Below are 25,047 nucleotides of genomic sequence, written 5' to 3'. Positions count from 1 at the left end.
CGTCAGTTCAGAGAGGTCAAAAAAGGAACCCAGGCACTCATAAAGTATATAAGGAGATGAACAACGAACATTTTAATCCCGATCTAGGGAGAAAACATAAAGGAGCTCACCTGTGCAGAAGACTTCAAAAGCTAGATAAGGGAGGACAAAGAAAGACACTTAAATGGAAAACTCATCAACAAGCTAAGAATATAATAAAGCAAAATCTAACTTCAATTTTTACAAGAATACCAGCACTTGGCCTCAACGAAGACGGTACAACACCTCTCTGTATACAAAGGAAACGTGAAATCCTGAAATCCTCCCAGCACAGTCACTGAAGAACTGGCCAGGTAGGGCTAAGCCACAAACACGATGTCTTAAGAAATCCTATTGTCTGGCTTCATCCTGCTTTTGTTTTCTGGTTTCTCATTTTCTTTTGTTTTACCTTTCTCTTCTTTCATTGTTAAATATTAGCATCTAAAGAAAGAAATCTTGAGAAATAATCTTTATTCACTCAAGAAGCAGAATCAAGTTCCTCTTGAGCTCAAGGGGCCACCAAGATCAAGGGCACTGAATGATGGGTTTTTCATGAAGCAGTAGCCCAACTAAGTAACTGGGAAAAAGTAAACGAAAGGTGCAGAAATCTGGCCTTGTGGCCAAGAGGAAAAGTCAACATAAACCCACAGAGAATACATGCAGTTTTATAGAATCAGAGTTCCTATAGCATCAACACAATCTTCCTCAGGGAATGCTCCCATATGCCAAAAAAAAAAAAAAACAAAAACAAAAAACCTACTTTGCCTGCTCCCAGATATATAGCATTAGGGCAGGGATAAATTTCAAGCTGGCGAAAATCCAAATCCAACAGTCGCAGCTGTAGTAGCTGCCTTGTTTACAAAGCAATTCAGGAAGCTTTTAGAGGGCAAAGTGCATCAGACAGAAGGGGGTCTGTAAGCAAAACATGGATGGATCCCAATGCATTCAGACCAGACAACACATCTGTTCCCAGGTCCCCCTTGGAAACATGCCGAATACGAATCCGAGTCAACCTCTAATGCTCATGTTTTTTCAGTAAAGCATATCTACTTAAGCACGCAAATCAAAATTATATGCTGATAGTTACTGGGCTCTTGGGCCGTCCCCCACATTCTCACCACAACACTGGGAACATGCCGCACAAGGTTGGCAGTGTGCTGCAATCCGCTATGACCTGGGCCACTTTGCATAAGTGTGCCCTCTACTGCCATTTCACGCCTCTCAGCAACAGTGCTCCTTAGCGTCTCTCTGATAAGGTCTACGTCCAGCACAATGACTCCAGGAAAGGGTAGGTCAGCAGCAACCTCAGTCACTTGTGCTACGTCCTCATAGCCAGGTTTCCACAGTCTCACTGACTTCCATCCCCCTTTAGTCCTTCCGATGCCGTCTCCCTGCCATTTTCCTTTTCTTGGCATAGTTTAATTCAGGATTCCTCTCTTAACAACAAGAAATATACAGTCAAGAAGTAGCAGGCAGGAAGGAGTGGGGGAAAGAGCAATAGAATAAACGCTGAAAAGGATGCAGAGAGTACATTATGCCTGTTTACAGAGCCTAAAAAATGTGCAAACGACACTGACGTGGGCGAGAATACGACGGGCACAGACAGGAATAATTAAAGCAGAAAGGTGCTCTTAGATGTTTAAAAGGGGGTAATTTAGCTAAGAGGGAAAGTTTCCAAACATATAAGAGATGGAAGAGAAAAACATTGTTTAAAAGATAAGTTTAACACGGAGCTTAAAATATTTAATTATTTAAAGATAAAATCTGCACACTCCCGAGTGCAGCTAGCACAGCACTGTGTCCACGCCCTCAGGACCAGGACATCACATCAAACCTTTCTTCTGTGGGTTCCTGCGTAGAATATTTGATATAGCCACAGTAAAAGACAATCATAATCCAGTTGTTCCCACGACCATAAAAATACTTCTGCACTCCGATGAAAAGCATATACCTGATGACAAACCGCTGCAGATTTACAGTGGGAGTAAATGGGAACCATAAAACCCTAACTATGTCTTTGCGCACGCAGCACCTATACAATAAATCAGCACGGAGCCCAGCTCTGCCATACCTCCCACTATGTAATTACACATATTAATTACATGTCTAATCGCACATATTAATAACACCTAGTCTATAATTGCGATGTATTCATGTAAACCTAATCAAGGAAAACTAGTGTGTTTGCATAAAACTTGTAATGAAAAATATAACGACTGCACTAACAAGATAGGGATAGGAATGCAAATCTGTGACAAACTGTTTGTGTCAAAGAAGAACAGAAAGTGATTCTCTTTCCTGAACATTATTTCAGGCCCATTTAACACAATCAATGAATGTACAGTGTCCTACACACATCAAATCAGATTTGGATAGTGTTCTTGACTTCAGATAAAATTTCATTAGTATATTTAGTTAGGACATGATAAGAAATGCTTACATTTTTAAACTTAATATGAATGGGAACATGCTAAGAACTAGAAGATCCTGACTCCAATCTGCCATGTGGTATTTAAACACCAAAACAAGCCTACCCATTGGGGACCTCCTATAGTCTCCAGCTTAATTTCGCCCTTAAAAGAAACAATTAATAAAAAGTGTGATTCCTTGTAGTCACAGAAAGTGGAAGACAGTGGATATCCTATTTTATAAGAATTTCACAAAATCAAAGTTAATCATCAGTCATCATCTGTTGCCTGTAATTTTATAGACCCTCATTGTCAAACTAGAACTTCCTAAAATTGTTGAAGTTTCATTTCTCCAAATAATTGGGTTGTTGGAAAAGTCATGATGTATTTTTTCTGTTTTTCGTCACAAAAATGCATCATCACTTTTCTGACAAACCAATAGAACCAGAGTTTGATAGAGACAAGTAGAGTCAATGAAGACATAGCAAATGCTTTAAACTCAAATAATAACTAAAGATGGTAAAGTCTCGTCATTCTAATTGTCCGATTTTTATGAGCACATCCTTACCAGACGAAAGCCAAAAATTATTACAAAACCCTCAGTGACAGACTTTGAGATGTTTTTAATGTAAAGCTGAGACATATCCTAGTTTCACTTTTAGTAATATACATCTTTTTAAAAATCACAAATAAATCAAGTTGATGTGAGAAGCATATAAACAGCTCTATGAAGCAGACTTAAGCAATCTTAAAAATGAATAGTGCATCTGCTTTTATAAACAGCTTTATGAAGCAAACTTAAGTACTTAAAAAAAATTACACTGAATCTGCCTTTCAAAAGTGATTCACAATTGCATGTCTATATGAGAAAGAACAATGCAGTTCCAGTTCCCAGTGATTCTAAAGTAGAGGAACAGTGAGGTAGTGGGCACATCAGTGACACAACCAACCCCCTGTGAGTCATTATCTCTCAGAGAAAGGGAGAAGTAAAGCCTTGTTGCTGAAATTTGTCTTGGGCGAGGTCTGTCATTTAGGGCAACGGATTGCCAGTTAGTGAGGTCCCTGCTTCTACGACATCATTTACCATAACATATTGTGAGTCAATTCAAATCTATAGGTATTTTACAAGCAGCAAGAGCCCTTCATCATTAAAAATAACTAATAAATAGCCATGCACCACAATGGAAGAATGCCGTATTTTCCACAAGAAATGATATCATTTATTGTTTCCAAAATTTTATTTACATTTCAATTTCTGTTCACCCGTCATTCTCACTCCTAAAATCCAAAGCAAGTAATCAACTAAAAGATCACTTTTCACTGAACATCCACTGTGTGTACATATTAGAAAGAAATTAAAAACTACTGTTTCATTCAGCTATTAAACTAATTAAACTAGTCACTTAAAGTTTCTTGGTAAAAACCTAAAGAAATGCCCGGTTTATTTACCCATGGGAGGTGGGGGTTGAAAATAGGGAGACGTGAGAGGAAAGAGAGGACGTGCATAGGCAAAATTTATAAATTTAAATGCTTAGAAGATCTACAATGTTTGCTCAAAAGTATTACAAGCTCTCATATATCATTCAACAGTAAACTTACTTTCTTCTTTCAACAAATATTTATGAGATTATGATTTTGTGGACAAAGAAACAAAAGATAGACCTAACAGAATTCTTGGCCCAACTTAAGCCAGTTTTCTTCAGGTTTCCTCCTTCTGCAAAAACTCTATAATACTAATAATAATCTAAAATCATGATAAAATTTCAACAGCTAACATTTATTCAGTGCTTATTATCTGCCAGGCACTGTTGTAGACACTTTGCAAATATTAACCCATTGAATTCTCAAAACAGTTCTATGAGAAAGATACTATAAGTATCACCGTTATCCACACAGGAAAATTGCTACACAGTGAGATTACATAACTTGAACATTACAAGAGCTTGGAAGTATGGCTCCAGAATTTACTCTTAACCATTAGGCTAAAATTAATCTCAAGCCAACATCTACCATCAATGTATTGATATCACACTCAGAAGGATTAATCCTTTATGTAAATACCACACACACACACACACACACACACACACACACACACACACACACACACACGGGGAGAGAGAGAGCATATAATTGTTAGTCCATTAAGTAATGCTGGATTAAAAGGAAGTCCTCTTCAAGAAACATTTGTTTATTTTTTTGTGACCTCAATTATATTTAACACGATTGACTTTTATTTTCATGGATGTATGTGATCAGGGAATAGAAAAAGAAAGCCAACACTTCTACTATATAAAGGAGGACATCTTTATGATATATAATCATAGAATATTTTTATTAGTTCAGGAAGTCCTACTTATCTTAATATTGATCATTTGAGTCCCCATCAGAAGGCAAAAGTCATCACAGCATTAGAAAAACACACCAACCACTTATAAAATTAATCCCTACCCAATTAACACTACAGTCTATCTCTAGCCATAGAATTATGCCCTTCTTGGTCTCTGGAAGATTCTATACTGCATATACAAAGACAACAGGCTGCAGTATAAAGCTGTAACTCTTACCAGAGACGAGAATTTCATGAAATCAATGACAGTGATGATAAAAACTGCTTGAATCATAAGCAAATTCACTGACCAATGAGCATCTGGTGAAGTCAGACCAAATAACAACCAGGAGGGGAACTCTGCAAGGATGAAGACAGGCACAGCACTCAAGTGAAGGGAAGGACATTCTGTCATCCAACTTTATCAGAACATTTGCAGTGCAAAAACAATCAACACTTGATTCTTTGCTCATCCTAAGAAGTACAGAGTTGCAATTATATTTTAAATGTTGTTAAATATAGGATAAAATAATAATCCTAATTTTTAGTTTCACTCTCCACGATAAAGTAAATCTCTATTTACTATGAAATACTGTTACCTGCTTTAAGTGAATTCACTTCAGTGACCTTTTCCAGTCATCAATTATCCCCTAATAAGGAGGGTCTCTTGTGCATATTCTGCATTTTAAAAGGAACTCACAACTCCAGACTTGGATGAGGGAGAGCTAGCATATCTTCTAGCACAGTGCTATAATGAGTCTGAAACACTAGCTTCAAATCCCAGATGACTTGCATAGTAGTTGCAGTGTGTTCAGGTAATCTCTTAACCTGTCTCAGACAGTTTGCACACCTGGAAAATGGAATATTCCCTACCTCATGGTGCTACTATGAAGAGAAAAATTGTGTGAGAGCAATTTAATCAGTAAATGGCTAGCCAAAATGTTGGTTATTCTTATATTCTATCTCCATTTCCATGATTGATAGTTAATTTCATCAAGCACTCATCATTCATATATGACATACTGATTGACTACTGGTTGCATACATTATATAGATACTGTGGGAAATAGCTAAAAACTAAAACAAGGTATGTTTCTAAAAGTCTGCTTTTTTGTGAGTTTTCGAAGTTTATCAGAGAAGACAATGAGCAAAATTAGCACACAAGGTAAATAAGTAATATGACACTAGAGTTGTAAAAACAAGAAACAATGGAAATCCTAATAGTTTGATTCCAATTAGGATAATCAGAGTAGGCAGGCTTCCTGAAAGAAGCTACACTGAAAACAGACAAGGCAGGGTGATCTTAGGGTTGAATGACTATATCCACCTCACTGTATTGGTTCATCCTACTCCTTTTGTGTTCCTGCGAAAGGAGCCCCCAAAACACAAACAATGTTGACAAAGCAACATGGAGCTTGTGAAGACCTTCAATTCATTATTCTCTACGGTGCCACCTGTCATGTCTGGCATGCAGTTTAAATACTGCAGTGGCATAGCTGTTCTGCTGATAATGCCAAGTCAAACCATTAATATACAACTCCACAGAAGACACTGACAGAAAATTTTAGCTCCAGGTCACGCATTTATGAAGAGATAATCAAAGACACATTTTTGTAAAAGCAGGAATCATATTCAAAGCTGCGCATCTTTGGCCAATTGTCGGCTGCTTTCCTGTATTAAATCTCCAGAGTGAAAAAATATGAAACAATATATTTCTATTTTTGCCCATCAGAACCACTAAACCCTGATATGAAGCGAACTGCTCAGACTGTAAACATGGAAGGAATACATCTGCTGGGTAACAGTAAACTCAAGTAGCACATATCACATCTAGTATTCTTGTAGACTCTCCTTATCAGTATTTAAGCAGCAGAGACAGAACCAACAACCACAGATAAAGTACCCCATGCTATTTAAATTCATCTGGTGTTCTGGTAGCCTACCACACAGTCCTATACAAACCTAGATGGTTTATTTTCAGATTCGACATACAGACACGGCACAAACTTGTTGGGTCTACTGTCAGAGACTCTAGGCCACTGACCCCTCCATGCTGGTTAATAGCAAGGATTCTAGACACATAGAACAAAACTGGGAGAGTTTGTACTCACAGTCCAAATATTCAGGCAAGCAAAAAGATGTGACGAGCTGGTAAAGAAAAAAAAAATCAGAAAATATTCTATATAATATTCTGGCTTTTTCAAACTATTCAACTAATTACTGTTTAGACTGAATCTTATCAGCCACAGGGCATTCAATTTAAGGTGACAGTAGAGTGGAGAAGTGGGGAAAGTTTCTACAACTTATAGAAAAAGCAATTTCAATATAGAAAAAGCAGTTTTAGGGGATTAAGTGGCTTTTGAGATGAGCATTTATTACATATAAACAGAAATTTTAAAATAATTCAATACATCAGTTGTAGATGTATTTAAAGAAACACAGGACAGGAGGAAACGTTTTGGGGAAAATGTGGTCTAAGACATGTCTTTCATTAACCATCCAGGAGAAAACAGATTTCAACTCACTTGAAAACTGTCTGGCTAGAGACTACACAATTTCCCCAGTAGCTCATTAAACTGTTATATCACCTTGACAGTCAACTCCTGTGAAGTTAAATGCAAATCAAAATATTTTTAATTGAATCATGCAATACATGACTAAGGGAGCTCACTGTTTATAGGAAACGTGTGGTAAAGTAATTCATTACTGTGCTAAGGTAACTACATCACCCCTGACAGACACAACTCAGATTTTAACTTATCGAGTTTGCATAAAGCAGAAGGTGCCTAAAGTGAAAAGATGCTGCACTTATACTTATCTACCTCAAATTATAGTACGGCTCTGACTCTTGAACACCTTATTCAGAAGTAGGTTAGAAGTTATACTGATGAGTAGTAAAGGAATTCAACTGGACATGAAGGAAAATTTGCTCTCCCGCCTCTCCAACCCTTCATGTATAAAAAAGTCTTTCTTCGGGCAGGCCAAGTGACTCAGTTGGTTAAGAGTTGGCTTATGAGCATGAGCTCTGAGCAACAGGGCCACCGGTTCAATTCCCACATGGGCCAGTGACACTGCGCCCGAGCTGAGCTGTCACTGAGCTGCCAACAGGTGGCAGGATGGCTCAACTGGTGTAACAAGACTGCCTGTTCGATGGTGGGCTATGCCCACCTGCAACTAAGACAGAACTCAGCACCTTGAGCTGAGCTGCCATCTGGATGGCTCAGTGGACAGAGTATGCGCTCCTAACAACAAGGCTGCTGGCTTGACTCCCGCATGGGATGGTGGCTACGCCCACCTGCAACTAAGACTGAACTCGGCACCTTAAGCTGAGCTGCCACCCAGATGGCTCAGTGGATAGAGCATGAGCTCTTAACAACAAGAATGCTGGTTCGACTCCCGCATGGGATGGTGGCTGTGCCCACCCGCAACTAAGATTGAACACAGCACCTTGAGCTTAGAGGACACGAGCTGCTAACGAGAAGCCAGATGGCAACTGGTGCCCTCCACAACGAAGACTGAAGGACAACAACTGGCTGGTCCCCTTCTCCAATTCCTCAACACTGTTCCCCTCCCCCAATTTCCCAATAAAATCTTTTTTAAAAAAAGTCTTTCTTCAACAAAAGTAAGATTTTATGAAGATACTAAGAGAAAAACATTTGCCTTACCCAACCTGGAATGCAAAGGTCACTTGTGGCTCGATGGTTATGCTCTGCATATTTTAATAATGACAGAAGAAAATGAAACTTCATTAATAACATAGTCTAAGGGTATAAGGGGGGAGGGGGTGGAACACTCAAGTGGTTTATATTATTAGCCTTAACAAGAATGGACAGTCCACCAGTCTACTGCTTCATGTGATCTATTTACAGTCAAGATGGCTACATTTAGAAAAATCCTACAGTACATGAGAACTGAGAGATAAATATCAAACTACTACCCTTCCAGGCTTCCAAAAATTTCTACTAGCCTCAGGAAGCGTGACCCATTGGGTCACGCTTAGCTTCAGCTAAGATCCACAGCAGAATCCAAACCAGAAATATTACTGCATATTATATACACTTTAAAAAAATCCTGCTGCAAATTGTATTCAGGGCAACACTTTAAATTGCTCCATATTTGAGATCAGGGTTTATACATATTAATGTCAAAGAACCTATAGCCCAAACCCCAATGTTTATCACTACTTGAAAAATTAAATTAAACATACCACATTAAGCAACCAACCAAATTCTATCTCCATTAAACCCGAGCCAAGAGTGAGGACTTGACAATAGGATTGAAGGGATTAGGGCTTAATTTAAACAAAGTGACTGCAATAAAACAATTCAAATGTGCGACTTTACAGAAGCAAGTACTTAAAGTACCTCAAGACAAATATTTACATAAACTATACAACATCATAATCTACTAAAGATAAAAGATTCAGGAACCTATTAAATCATAATTTAGAATACAAATATTATAGAAGGAAAGAAAAGGAGGCTCCACAGTTAGCTGGGTCCTTTAAATGAATGCACAATGAAGATTCTTTTGAAGACACCAGACAAGATCAATAAGGGGTGAAAATGTAAATGTATTAAGAAAAAGCAAAACAGGTCTCTAATTGTGCTATGGTCTGCTGCTGACAGCATATTATACTTCACAGACAGGCCCCTTTGAAGTTTTTATAATTTAGAATTCCCTTCCCCTTTCATTACACCCTTATACTGTCACAATTACACACCTTTTGCTTTTCTCTAGTTCCTATATTATTTCCAACCATTTGCTTCTTCCCTCGTATTCTATCCTTTTGGTTCGGATCTCCTACCCGCTCTCCTTTCTCACAATAGTGTTTAATACCTCATAAACACTCTGAAGCACTCAAGTAATTTGAAACAACATTTCTACCCTTTCCCCTCTTTCCCCAATCCCACTATAAGGTAAAAGAATGTTGGCGACTCCCTTTGATACCCATCCCTTGCCATCAAGAAACACACCAAAACAGACATATGCCTTTTTATTTTTTTTTATTTTTTTTTTAGCTGAGCCATCCTGCCACCTGTTGACAGCTCAGTGGCAGCTCAGCATGGGCCGGGAATCAAACCACTGTTGCTCAGAGCTCAAACTCTTGAGCAAGCTCTTAACCAACTGAGCCACTCGGCCGGCCCGCCTTTTGAAATTTTAAAACTCAAACTAGTCATAATAAATATTACAAATCACAATCATCAGAGACTTCCAGTTTGCAAAAATTGCCCAGTTAATGAAAGCTTTATTTTTAAATTCATAAAGCCAATACCCATCTGGTCTTTCAAAAGTAGGAAATTAACTGAATCCTCTAGAGAATTAAGAAATCTTTGACCATGAACCTGAAAATGAGCCCCGGAGCTTCAGAAATCTGATTAGTTAGACTGGGTGAACACGATGACAGAATGGGCCTTCAATGGGAAGATCCAGAGCTGGGAACAGATGCGAAAGTCAGGAAGTGGCTTCCATCCAAACCCAGAGTCAGTCACTTGGCTCTTCTGTAGAGATTAGTCAAGGGAACGCATTTTTGTCCTTAGCTACTCTCATCTCTACTGTGCCCAAGTCCCTAATGATATTAATCTGCATAATGAGTTGGTTTCTTGTTGTTGTTGTTGTTTTTTTGGTTTTGTTTTTTTTGTTTTTTTTTAGCTGAGCCATCCCGCCACCTGTTGGCAGCTCATGGCTGCTCAGCTCGGGCTGACTCGAACCATGAGTTGGTTTCTTGATCCATCAATTCAGTTTGAGACTACCCATGACCTGGTCTAGATCCTCACCTTCTCCAGTGTTACCTTGAGACACCCATGAGAATATTTCTCAACTAGGTGTGTATGTCAGAATCACCTGGGAACTTCATAAAAAAATGTACATACCCGGGGGGTCCCATATCACAACTACTTTATTAGACTCTCCTGGGAGAAACTCCTAAATTTTTAAGCTCCCCTGAAACACACCATTGGTTAAGCACCACTGAGTTCGAATTTAGAATGGGTGTAATGTAACAAAGAAAGTCACAGCCACACAGGATCACCAAATAAACAAGGAGACTGGCAATTGCAGAGAACTTGCCTTCCTCCTGATAACCGTGAACTTCCTGGGCTCCTCAGGCAGTTGAAAGCTGTCAGCCAGGCTCTGGCCCCAAGGGCAAAGGAAGCATCCAACATCCCTGGCATGCCTTTGGAATATTCAACAGGTTGCTCCAGGGGGTATGGACATTGAAAGTTGCCATTATATTACTAAAGCTGGCATCCTGGGGTGTCACAGGTGTATTGATAATTGACTCAGTCTGTTTTGTTTACAATTTCCTGCCCAACAAATTGCATGTTTCTGCAGATGTCTAACAAATTCAGGACATTTAATTCCTCGGCTGCCACCATCCTGCTGTTTCCACCGTCCTCATCCATTGGTTACGATGGTGTCCAAAGACACATTCACCAGCATTAGAAAAGGTCATTAAAAAGCTCTTACAACCATCTGTACCCAGATGGACAGGTCTCCAGCCAAAATGGGAGAGGTCACCCCCCAAAAGAGGCCCAGACAACCTGACTCCAAGCAGTGCCACAGTTGGTTTTTTAATTGTTGTTTGTGGCTCCTGAATTATTTACATTTGAGCTGTAAATCTTAATGACCCATGCCATGTTCTTCTTGGCTTACTGATGGCGAGCAAAGCCAAAGCAGTTTCAGGTACCTGAATCAGTGCTGCTATAGGATTGGGGCCAAAGAAAAGTGTATCTTCCTAAATTGTGTTACACAGGCTCTTGGAACAAGTCATTCTTGCTTGGATCCTTGTCTAGGTCATTTGCCATATACTTATCAGTTAATTTCCTATCATACTCTTTCATACTCTTTACCCTCCGATGGCACATTTTCTATGCAAATGACTTGCTTGTGTAGAGATTTCTTTTTTTAATTCCTTGTTCCTTGAACTCTGCATTGCACGCAAAAAAAAATTTGTTTGACTTTATATTAAAACAATCTGTAGTGATTTTGTTTTTACAGTATACCTATAAGGTGTTACGGATTCTTAATATGGTGACACCAGCTTCCAAAGCAAAGGGTTTAAAGACCATAATGCACCCTGCCAAAGCTTGGCAAGATCTTCACAACTAAAACCAAATGCCTACAAAGAGAGGGTGTAATGATTTTACTAAAACAATCCTACCGGGAGAAATCAAATCAACCCAGGGTGTCAGTCAACCTTAACCAAATGAACGAGGGAAGAAATGATTCTTTTGTTCACAACTCTTTGACAAAGCTACAGATCTCTGTCCTAAATACTGACCTTCAAAGCACTAGGAAACCTGAATTCTGAATTCCTGTCCTCCAACCTCTAAGAGCTTAGCCACACCTCTTTATAGTAGTTGCACTGCTCCAGTTCACTCTTCCTGCCTGCCCTTCAGAACGCGAAGCAGACGTGCTCACCAGCGGTGCCAAACTGTTAAGACTCATCAAGTTTATGAACACTGCATACAAAATGCAAACATTTTCTTCCATTTGGGCAAACATTGGCACAGGAAACTTTCTTTCCAATGTTAACAGCAGGGAGCTTAAATAAAAGTTCAGTTTCTAGAAGGGTGGGGGAAGAGAAAAAGCTAATTCTAAAAATATGTCATCAGCAGCATGCCATTGCCAGAGAAAATTGTACATGTTTCCCTCAAGCACGGTTCACTCAAATGAACTTGACAGCTTCAGAGATCACTTAAACGAAAGAAAATTTGTTGCATGAGGCCTGCCAGATACAAAAGGGATCACGTCTCGACAGATAAGACTTGATAGATCCCCAACTTAAATATTTCTGTACAATGATTATGTGAGCTCCAAATCAGCACTCTGTCACATATCCACACATAGGCTTATGCCTAAGGGTATTCTTCCAAGCCGGTCAAGGGGATCCTTACTGGAATCTGGCAATTAACTCTGAAATCGTGCTACTGTTATTAGTTCCCCAGAAAACAAATTAAAGAACATCTGAGCATACAAGTAAAATTACACAGCCTAACTTAAAATAAGCAGTTTTCCCCTTGTCCACAAGTGTGTCCAGGCAAGAAAAACAACTTTAACTGGGTTACAAATTATAGGTGTCAGTGCCTTCTCTCCAATCCACGAAACACTAGAAAACGCTGCTCTTGGTCAGACTATTTCCTAAAAGGGGACTATTCGGGATAGTTTTCTATTTAAACATAATACTCAAGTTACTGAAAATACTGTAAAAATCAGGTATGAATATGATCGTTTGACCCAAAGCTGTAGCCCTCAAATATCTGATTAAAAGAAAAAGCAGGCAGGCATTACAGCTCCCCAGAAAGCCACAAAAATGAAAGGCTCCATCTTCAAGAAGATGATCTCCAATTATAACACTGTGCTGGTTTGAAGAAATGCCCAATGCAGTGTGAGCTACAACATACCCATCAAACAGCTCTCCCATCTCAGCAGGCACAACATGGCAGCTCAGCTATCTATCAGTCAGCTGTAGACGCTGAACACATCTATTTGTTTCCTCTTCCTCTTAGCCATAACCTAGATTTCTGGATACTGGTTGAAATTGAATAGACTCTTTTACAAGTACAGCTGCTTAGAAAAACACTGATAGTTTGCTTTGCCCTTCAAAAAGATGAGAGGAAAACTATAGGCTGATCTTTATTATTAAATATTTAATGTGCTTTTAACACATCAACCCTTCGATTAAATTCCAGACTTAATGCGCCTGTCAGGGAACTGACTGCAGTGGTTTTACTGCAAGTATACATTTTTCTGACACTCAGAAACAGGTTTCCAAAAGATTCTGTACCCCACAAAGTTCCAAGCAAAGTTCAGTTGAACTGGTTTTAAAACACATACCTGAAAAAAAACATTTTCTTCTACAGCAAAATAATGAAAACAGCTACAAAACACAGTGAAAAATAAACGTAGAAAATACCGCAAGCATTTTTCTATTTCTGCATTTTTAACACAGCAAAGACAAAAGTTAAGCCTTAGTGACATCTAAAACTTAAATATGTTTTAATTTATGTCACTTCGACCTCCAGCATTCAAGGGAACCCCTAAGGAAGGCAATCATAACAGTAGTTTGATGCTAGGAATCCTACATTTCCATTAAATGGTGAAATTACAGAATACGCATAAATGATGTGACCATATTTAGAAACTTCAGTAATTTTTTTTCCCATGAAGAAAATCCTTAATAATATGCTTTTATATTCATCTCTATGGAATGTACTTGCACCTGGATAAACTTAAAATACCCATCACTTAGCAAGGAGGAAGAGAAAAACACTTCCCTTCAGACCTAACTTCATTTTCTTGTTGCTATGCAGCAAGGAGCAGGGGACCAAGGGCAGGGAGGGCACATAACTTAGATTAATACATTATGAGCATTTCCAGGAGGGACAGCAATTTTTAAAATACACAGCAATCTATCCTGTCTTTTTAATTAGAAAGAGAATGTGGTATGTTCTTTATCCTTGCATCATAGTTCTTATTCTATCAAGAGTATGACGGCAAGCTCACTTTGAACATTATGAACTAATATTTATTTAAGTGGAGGGAAACTCAAAGTTTTTACTCATCTGAAATGCAGAACACATACATATTTTACCAAAAGGTTTACTATGCATATTAATCTTTTATGCATTTTATTCCTCCAAGCGTGAAAAGAAACAAGTTGAAGTAATAGAGGTTGCCAGGTGTTGGTGGCACCCATTCCACTGTAATGACAGCCATGACTTAAGGTTTTGTCTCGCTCTACTCTTCCTCTGAATTGCAAATCTTCAGGTTGCCACAGCAACTCTACACACTGACAGGTAAGCTTCAGGAAGCAGCCTGGTCATCATTCCCACCTTGTTTGCTTTGCATCAGAGCACTCCAAACTCCCTGTTGCATGGGAGCACCAGGGGATGGTGCCCCTTCCCGCGTTATTCTAGTGCACTGTCCAGTCGCAGCAATTAATCATTCCTGCTTCTTGAGCTGACATATCGAGGTGGGGAAACGACATCCTAAATGAGCAGAGCTGATTACCTGGGAAAGCAATTCTTCAAGACAGCACAGCTAACTAATAGCTCCATCTGCTACACATAAACACATTCCAAGGCCCCAGAAGTAATGTCAGAATCCAACTAACAGAGTTGGGTCCTGTGTGCCAGATTTCTGTGTGTCATCACAGGTGTTCGAGGAGCACAGAGAGTACTTGAACTTTTCTTCATCCATGGGGTAACCGGTGCTATATCATGTTAAGATCACAGGCTACCCAGAACAGGGTATTTTAGTAGGCATACTCAGTTTAATTTTTTTTCTTAGTATACGTGAAATAAGACTTCAATATGAAGCTACCTGAAGTACATACAAAAAACAGTGCTAGGACAGGTAGGACACTTTTCTAAAACACAGACCAACAAAATTTAATGATATACTAAAGATAAGAAAATGGTCTATTTCCCAAAAATGTAATGGTTTATACTGTAAAAATAATATTGTGGATTGTTTTAAAGTGATTTAAAGCAGAACCTTTAAGGATCTTGACAGTACATCACAGTTCTGTAATTTAAACAAACTTAAGAGGTTGTGGTTAGAATTCATCAATAAACTCAGCAGACAGTTAAATACAATTTGGCTAGGAGAAGCAGCGTGGTAGCAAGCTGTTGTTATAGACGAAAACTATAAATGGCTCTCTGAATTTTTTTAGAAATCTAAACCATCAGCTGATTTTTAAGTTACCCTAGAGATTCTGTCTGCTCTTTTTTTGTTAATAAATCTTTGATAATATAAATAAAATTCTAACATCTCTATGTTGGGTGTTTAAGGAGGCTGCAAGTTTCTATTTTCCTGACCAAAGTATTGGCATTTTACAGTAGCTGCATTTAACACTGCTTCTGTATCAAATGGGAACAGGCTCCAGTTCTTTCCACATTAGCTGTGATTTTAATAACATGCCAAGCAAAACAGGCTAGCGTAATAAGTTTCATTGCACCCACTTCAACAACAGATAAGCACCTCATTTTCATACAGTTTCCACTTGTTGCTAGGTAACCGCACCATAATGAGACATCTCTAGGCATTATGCAGAATGCATCCTCTTCACCCAAATTTGATGTGCTTTGGGCATTAAATACTGTTATTCTAACCATACCTATCACTCAAACAGTTTAAGCCTTGGTTTAAATTGTGACATAGGTTTGGGGGATTGTTGTTTCTGAGAGAATTTTGATGTGCAGAGATTCTAAAAGATACACTGCAATATGTTCCTCTCTTCCCCAAAAGCAAACCCACTGAACTATACAATGAATTGATAGCCTGGCACTTCATAGAAAAAGTAAGCCCTCTCGAAAGATGTCCACACTATTTCCTCTTAACAGTAGACAATGTCAATTAAAAACTTCCTTACTGCTTTACGTGACCATGAAGGGAACTTTGTAAGCAGGGGTCTGTGTGGAGTTGGGCTCCACCTGCGGGCTTCAAACAGAAACCCTTTAACTAGGCGCATCTAGGCCAAAGCGGGAACCCCATCTGTCAGCCAAACAAACCAGCTTTCTGCTGGAGAAAAGGAAAGCTCTGCGGGAACAGATGCCGCCCGACCTAAGATACTGAAGGACTCAGGCGACAAGGAGGCAGGAGGGCTACCTGCAGAAAAGGCAACAGACACTGACATTTGAAAAAGAAAACACATCTAAGCAAGTAACACAAGGCATATCCCAAACATGAATCTTCTTTTGAGCTTCAGGAATATTTTATCCTACGTGATTAGTGGATGCTAGAAAACGTTACATCATCTCAACCTGTCAAGGGAGCGGAATGGTCTCTCTCACATATAATATCAAAGCAAACTAATCACGACCAGAGGTCTTACCTAAACATGGGACCAGACTCTGACCCTCGGCCTCTTCTTGACCCAGACGCTTGATTTCTATAGTTTCAATGTCACCCAAAGTATGGCTGTCTGCTCTCTTCGGGGGTAGGGGGAGGTGGGAGTCACATGACAGCTTTACTCCCCGTTCCTACCTTAAGTCTTACCTTACTCAGCAATCCCTTCCCCTTATCTTGACCCCTGTGCTCTGAGAAGCAGGAGTTCAAAGGGTTTTGCCTCTAGGTCCTCCCAAGGCACACCTGGTATGGAAGGGAGTGGCAAGAGAAGCATCCTTTCATTCCATGTCAGTTAGGACCAGGTCTCTGTGGGCTCTGCTGCAACAGGCTTGGTTTCATCCGTGAAATTCTTTTCTTCACTCACCTTCCTTTCCATCCCTCTGCTCCCAGCTGAGATCATGGCCTATTTCAGTTCTTCTTAAAATTTGGATAATTTTAGCTGGAATGGCAGGACTGGGTGACTTCCATTCACAGGGATAGATGAAGATGAAACATGAAGCAAAATATGATGGATAAGTAAAGACGCTGCTGGGTCATGTACATGAACAAACCTCACTTAATCTGTTCTAAAACTCCATGAAAGCGGTGGATTGGGAGGGCACAGACACGTAAGAGGACATAATGAAACCATCTTTATTTCTGTTCCATCTGAGAACATCACTTGGTTCCTTCTATTAACTTAAAAAAAAATCACCTAGTTACTGGCAGAAAGTTTAAAAAGACCAGTAGGTAAAAGGACCCGTAGCCAGGCATTGAAGATATCGATTGAAATTTAGTATGTGCATACTCTAAGGTCCAGCAATGCAATTTCTTGGTGTATATCCTACATGAACTCTCACACATCTGCACATGGAGACATGTATAAGAATCTTCACTGAAGTACAGTTTATAGTAAGAAAAACCTGCAAACAGCCCACGTGTCTATCAGGAGGTAAAGGGCTAAATAAGTGGAAGTATATGTGTCTATGGAATACAAGGTAGCACACAATATAGAACACGCAAAGCCTGCATGTAACAACATGGCCACGCTTCTAGGACATTGCTGGTGAGGAAAGCAAGCTACAGAATGCTAAATATATGCCACATATACTAGCCCACGAGCTCCTACGGATTTTATATTTACATCTATTGATAGATGATAGATGAAAGATAGATAGATAGACAGACAGACAGACAGACAGACAGACAGATAGATAGATAGAAAGAAAAGTACAGAAGAAAACAGAAGTTAGCTAATCTAAGATAGATTGAGGGTCATCAAAAGGGACTTCAGCCTTATCAAAAATATTTTTAAAGGAAATGTATTTCATGTATTACTTGACTAATTAGAAATTAAAGAAAAATAAAATATATTTACAATGAACTAGAAAATAATTAAAGGGGATAATGCCAAGAACTAAAGGAAATATGTCTGAGTCTTTGAAATTCTATCAAATGACTACTAGATAAGCTTATCCTACCTCTTTTGAAAGAGTTTATTTTGAAAAACATTCCAAAACAAGCGTACAAGTATTCAGAAAAAAATAGTTCTCAGTGGCTTGTGACTTTATGTAACTTTAAAATATCTAGACATTTATTTAAAATATCTAGATATTTATGGGTTATTTTAGAAAAGAGCCAACTTTAACAACATAACTAACCTACTAGCACATGGCAATACATCAGTTAAATGGAAAAATAATAATAAAATAATAATTCTTATTACGCCTTCAGGATAATTGGCCATGGGAGGAAATATAAATGGGACTCATTTATATGAAAGTGAATCCATTAAGAATGGCAAGAGTCCTTGCATCTGTTGAATTTTTTTAAGAGTTTGGAATTGTGCCTAGAAGTCATCAAATTTGCTGCTAGTGAACCCCCATCTGTCATAGCTTGAATCTGAACTATATATGGCTCTTAGTCCCCAAATCAATATGTGTGTGTTCATGTAATCTAGTATCCAGTCTAGAAGCTTTGCAATTGTCTATAAGCTCCTCAATTCTTATTTTCACTATTCCTTGCTTTGTTATATTCTTAATATGCAACTGACAGAATGTAGAGATGTCAGCTTAAAGACTTCACTGACCAAAGCTTAGCTGTGGAGAAAAAAATAAAATAAAAGCTGTGTGTGTGTGTGTGTGTGTGTGTGTGTGTGTGTGTGTGTGTGTGTGTGTGTGTGTAGAAACCCAGAAAGGATAAAATTATAAAACATTACACTAGTTACAATTAAGAGTTTATTGCCTCAAAGGATTTCATCAGAACATGTCTTGGGAAAGACAGTTTTCATCATTTCTCATCTATGAAGCCAGGTATCCAGTAAGCCCAGCTCTCCTGAGTGTCAGAGCTCTACAAGGGAACAGCTAAGTCACTTAAATGGCACAGGCCTACTTAAGTCATGGAGGACACTTAACTCTGTTACATGGAAGACAATAGGCCCTCACGATTTACTCTATGAACATATTTTCATGCGCTTCTAATAATCTTAGTTATCTTGCTTTCCAGCCTACAACTGAATCAAAACAGATTTTTAAAAAGGGATAAGAAAAAGCTGAGTGCAAAAGAGACAATAAAAACTATTTTAAAAAATTATTGAGAATTCCAAGTATAGCAATCTCTGAGTGTAGAATGGACAAAACAACCCATCCCTCTGAACAATCTCTAAGTGGAGTATGTTAATTAGTATTCTAAAAGATCCCAAGTCATTCACACAAAACAGAATTCAATATACTATGTTTTTCAAAAGACAGAAAATTGTATATTATATTTTGGAACATTTTTCATCACACAGCATTAAGTTAGTCTACTGAGTCCTACTAACAGTGCCATGAGGTTACCAAAAAAAAAAAAATAATAATGTGATATTTGGTAGTACTAATAATAGTAATATCTCAAACACTATGTCCATGAGGGCAAGGACTTAGTGTGGCTTGTTCCCGGCTGGCTCCCCAGTGCCTAGAGCAGTGCCTGGTATTCAGTACTTCCTAAAGGCGAAGGTATGAATGAGACGCTGAAGAAACTTATAAATTAGCAGGTTGAAAAAAAAGGAATGCAGGGTTACTCCAAACTCTACAAACCTATAGTTTGAATTAAATATTTAATAAAAAAAAGAAATACAAAAAACATTCATACCTATCTGGTCACCTTTGGAAAAATAACTTGTAAGGAATATCATGAATGAAAAGATAACGTGAAAGCAATGTAGAAAGAGGAAACAGTAAGATGATGTCTTTAATTGCGAAGCTTATTTAAGGGACTCCAGAGAGCCCAGGTGTCCTCTTTCCACTTCGTCATCACTCTCTGGAGCTAGAGTGGAGATGCCTCGCACATGCACACCTAGCCCATAGAGGTCGCTAAAGTTGGGTATTTTGGGACAGTCTTTGTTTACTTACAATTTACCACAAAACTTCATTTTTTTTTTACTTTGAAAGGCTTTCTTCCTGTAATGTGTTTAAAAATAAATTCCATCAACATTAAGTCACATCTTCTTGGATTATAAACCTATCAAGCCGGGGGAATTAGCCTCAAACTGCCAACATCAAAGAAAAGGAGTCTGCCTTTAGTGAGAGCCGCCTACCTGATTTATAGCTCAGGCCGAGGCATTGAGCGATGCTAAGTAGAAAACAAAGAGGTTATCAAATTTCAGTAATTAATATGAGTAAACATGAGTTGCTCAAACAAAAGTAATTACTAGTAATTTTAGTACTATTATCTCAACATTTCACGTTTTGCCTATTTCAATGGAAAGCAGAGAATAAAATGAATGCCTCAGGACCCGAGATTTGGCCATTTCATTCAAAAGTCACTATCCACCTGTGTAGCAGAGTTGACAGCTAATTTAATACTCTCCTCCAGATAAAATAAATTACTCCAACATCAGTATATGAAGAATAAAAGATTCTCTAGTATCTTAACTCATTTTTTATATTAGAAAAATCATTTACTTTTTCCGAATTAAAATCGGCAGGAAAGTGGGAGGTAGCAGATGTTTGTTTCTGATGTTATCTTTCCATTTTGCTGACATTGCTGGAAATATTTTACTCTGCTATGATCTTCTGGCCTGGGTCTCTTCCCTTTGCACTTCTTTCTGGAGTCATAACTGAGTACTTCCACTACCTTAATTGTATGAAAAAGGAGGGGTAAGAACTGCAATTTTCTTTCTCAACAATGGGATAAGTACCAGAAAACTGGAAAATAGATTTATAAAAAGTATAAAAAGTTTAACCTTGAAGTAAAACAAGGATTTCTTTCATAGTATTATTTAACGTGCCAGTATAAAATGTCACTAAACGGCCTCTGGCTCTACCATCCTTGGATCATCTGTCTTCCTCATATCACATAATTCGACCCATCACCCAGCTTGCAGATTTGACCTCCTAGATAGTACTCAACCCTACCCACTCCTCTCCACTCTCTCCACACCACTACTCCAATACAAGCTACTGATAACGTCTTGTCCAGACAGCAGCCTCCTGAACTATCTGTACCTATCTGAATCAGACCCCTCTGATTCACAACGATCTTTCCCAAAAAGCAACCAGGATCATATTACCCCTCATTATCTACTTAAAACCCCTCAAAGCCTTCCCATACTTCTTAGAATAAAGCCCCCAGTACTTCCCACAGCTGACAGGGCCCTGAGCATTCTGGATGCTACCCTCCTCTCCCCTCTCCTCTGTGCCCCAGCTCTCTGACTCCAGCCAAAATTGGCCTTCTTTCAATTCCTTCAATGCACCTGGCTCCTTCTGGAAAGTTCTTCCTACCCTGTATAGCCTGGTTAACTCACACCGACCTTTCAGATCACAGTTCAATCCTCATTTCTTCGGTGAAGCCCTCCATGGCCCTCCAGTAACAGATCAAATTCTCTTAGTATATGACTTCATTGCACTATAGGTTTCTCCTCCATGACACTTGTACCACTTTATAACTGTACATTGTGTGATTGGTTAATAAATAATTATATGAAATATATTTAATAATTGCTCCTTGACTGTAAGGAGTGAGATGGCAGGGGCCAAGTCTGCTTTCGCTCACCACTGTCCCCTTCCCCTCTCCCACCCTGGCGCCTAGCACTTCAAGTAAAATCTAATTAAATAAAAATGCCTTGAGTTAATGAAGGCATGCATTACAATTATCCATCTGGGATCTGCCTTCCTTAGTGGACCCAGTGAGGTCAGAGACTCTGCCTTTTTCCCTCTTGGCATCCTCAGTATCTAGCCTAGAGCCTGGCACATGGTGGAGAGTCGATCAATAATTGTTTAATGAATGCCTGAGAATAGTAAACAGATGTTTTTAACATATAAAAGCAGTAGCTCTGCCCAGCTCTTGCAATGATTATGAATCCCAATATTTGTATTGCTAAGAAGAATAAATTACCCAAACTTCCTGCAAGGTTGTTATGAGAGAAGGGGTTTGTTGAAATGAATACGTGACTCTGATAGCCTGAAGGCATTCCACATTCCACCTACTTAAAACTGCTGCCTTTAGACAAATGCAACATGCCTAACTCACACTGGACAAACCAAAATCTGTCCACACAGATTTTTATTTAAACAGGAATCTATCTGTCCAGAAGGAAAAAGAAATTAACTCCTGTGCACTTCTGAGAGTTTGATTTCCTATCTTAGATTCGTACGGCACAGTTTTCAAGGCCTAGCTTCCTGGTCAAAAACAGGTGAACAAAAAGAGTAAATAAATAACATTTCAAATCATGGTTACCAACCTCTAGCTTGTCAAGTTCAACATCCCCTTAACAGGTTTTGTAAGTCCAATAGGAATATCCAAGTAAAGCAGCCATTTGTTTTGGGGGGAACAGATGCACAGACCCCAAACCACTGCAACACTATGAGACTTATCTGTTCACTATCGTACAATGGCTTTTCTTCTTCTTCTGCAAAGCCATGTAGATATTTCAACAATAACCACACATTTCTCCCTGTGGTATAGACACATACAAAATGCATTAGGAAAAGTGCCAATAACTGAAATGCTTTCCTCAGTAGCTCTATTCAAGTGAGTGTCTCACAGGTGCCACAGAAGTGCACAGCTTTCTGAATCTGGTTCCAAAGGGAGCTCAAAGTCAATAAGCCTCCTCAGCTATCATCCAGCATGACTAAATCACTCCAAGGGCAAACCTTTCTGAGTTATGTGACCATTTCTTTTGCAGAGTTTTACCGAAAACGGCATGCCATAAACCAATTTAATTCAAGGTAACCCAAGCTGCTGGATGAAAAGGAGCCAAAGAAATGCACAGAAGGAAGAAAACGCAAACGTTTCAAGTTACACAGGCTCTTCAATCACAGAGAAAGGAGCACAAATTAACAAATCAAATAGGTTCCCAGGACCTATAAGGTATCATTCCAAACAGAATCCCCATTTCCCATTATTAGAATAAACCTGTCATTATGTTGGGGATTTCGCCTTTTAAAGGAGTATAGCCAAAGAAATTCTTTGCCAATGAGGAGGACACTGTGCAAACACATCGGCTGGTTCAATGATGTTCAGAGGACATTCTAGGATGCCTTTTATGTTGTTCATTTGTGAGCTGTGGACAGGGCAAGGGAATTCTCCCCTCAGAAAATACTCAATTATTTTAATAGGATTACATTTCAGATTGACAATGTTTAAAATAGCCCCCTGAATTTATTAGCCGGCCGGCACTTCAAATATGTAATTTTCATGCTAGGATCTTTTAAGTTTAAGTAAATGACTGGCAATGAGTCAAAAATTTTCCTCCAGCTTTCTAAAACATGACACTCTAGTTATCAAATGGAAGTTCATGAACTCAGTAGTAAAGACCTTCACACTGGGTTCTCCATGTCTATGATTTGCCATATGTTTAAATACATGGGTTTCTCTGAACTTTTAGTTTTTTATTACTCCTCTTTGGTTTCCAAAAACAATCTGGCTTGACAAGATATTACCGTATTTCCCCATGTGTAAGATGCACGCTGTTTTGAAAAATTTGGGGTCTAAAAACTGGGTGTGTCTCATACAGTGGTTGTAGGTTCTTTTACTTGCATTATATACATTGAATTTGAGTTCAATAACTTTATGTAATACATTTTTTTTCAAATTTTCGGGCCCCAAAATTAAGGTGCGTCTTATACATGGGAGTGTCTTATACCTGGGGAAATACGGTAGTTGACTGCAAGGTTCAACTGAATCTCTGACGAAGGTATCATTTTCTTTAGTTCATAATGCCTTTATTACTTCCTAATCATCCCACCTTCCCCTTTGCCACAGACAAATCAATAATATGTATCCAGGACCTACGACATGCAAGGCGCCAGTTAAGTGCTCTAAATCGGCCTTGTGATTCACGTTTCCCTGACGTGACGACCCACCAACCCGCAGAGAGCCTGGGTTGGAATCCAGGCTCCACCATTGACTGTGTTACTTTCAACACATTTCTTAACGCCCCAAGCCTGGTTTCCTCATCTATAAAACGGGGGTGAGAATAGTGTTACCCTAACAGAAACCTTGTGAGAATTTTAAGTGAGATTATCTGTATACAGCATTTATCACAGTGTTGATGTCCAGCCCAGACTCGGTCACTGCTGTTCCTTCCTTATTGGCTGGTTTTCACCTCTCCATTCACCTTCTTCAAGACACTAAATTCCTACCCTAACCCCAATTCAAATGGAATGAACTACACTTCTTAAAAGACAGTTTTTCTGAAAAGTTCTGATTGGAGTTATCAGTTCCCAGAGGATTATTGTAAACATTTCACTTTATCACATAGTTGCTGCCAAATTCAATCGGTATATGGTAAAGCTTAACAATGAACTAATAACATGGATCGCGGAAAGCAAAAACAGTAAAGGGTCTGGAGCAGGGGTTGGCAAACCACGGCCTGTGGGCCACATCCAGCCAGAAAGTGAAGAACGGTTTGTGCATTTCCAAGTAGTAGACAAAAATCAAAGGAAGAATAACATTTCATGACACATGAAAATTATACAAAATTCAAATTTTCAGTGTCCATAATAAAGCTTTATTGGACACAATCACACTCTTTAGCTTATGCCTTTCCTGTTTTCACATTACAACAGCTGAGGGAAGTAGCTGTGACAGAAACCGCATGGCCCACAAGGCCTAGAGTATTTACTACCTGACCCTTTACAGAAAAATGCTGCTAATTCCTAGTCTGGACTAATGTTTTCTGATTTACTAAAAGCTCAGTACATGATAGTAAACATTTAAGAAACCTCTGAAAAACCTCACATGGCACTACTTGAAGATCTCTACAAAGATGCTCTATAGCGGAGTTTAAACTAACCTATACCATGGCGATAGAGGCTCTCAACTTGACAAAGGTAACTAACTATCTACTGTTCTTCATCTTACTCGCCAACCCATTCCACCCATTAAAATAAATTAGGAAAAAAATGATATATTCCTTATATAAAGGAATGCTTACTTTATGTGCAGCATATGATACAAAAGGACAAGATGGTTCCC

General features: G+C 38.8%; 1 protein-coding gene across 10 annotated transcripts in view; it reads right to left on the bottom strand.

Annotated features, from left to right (window-relative positions):
- Positions 1–25,047, bottom strand: part of CADM1 (cell adhesion molecule 1) — a 334,280-nt gene that overhangs the window by 239,686 nt on the left and 69,547 nt on the right. For 3 of the 10 annotated variants that reach the window (XM_019647430.1, XM_019647432.1, XM_019647436.1), the window contains exons 2-3: positions 8,421–8,464; positions 6,867–6,903 (exon numbers count right to left, since the gene is read on the bottom strand). The exons of the other annotated variants lie outside the window; for them this stretch is intronic. In XM_019647430.1, the coding sequence (XP_019502975.1) occupies positions 6,867–6,903; positions 8,421–8,464 (81 nt within the window). The remainder of the gene's footprint in view (positions 1–6,866; positions 6,904–8,420; positions 8,465–25,047) is intronic. 10 annotated transcript variants of the gene reach the window in all.

Source organism: Hipposideros armiger, unplaced genomic scaffold (assembly GCF_001890085.2).
Source record: "Hipposideros armiger isolate ML-2016 unplaced genomic scaffold, ASM189008v1 scaffold_111, whole genome shotgun sequence".
In the NCBI taxonomy this organism is placed as follows: domain Eukaryota; kingdom Metazoa; phylum Chordata; class Mammalia; order Chiroptera; family Hipposideridae; genus Hipposideros; species Hipposideros armiger.
This window is presented reverse-complemented; position numbering and strand designations above follow the sequence as displayed.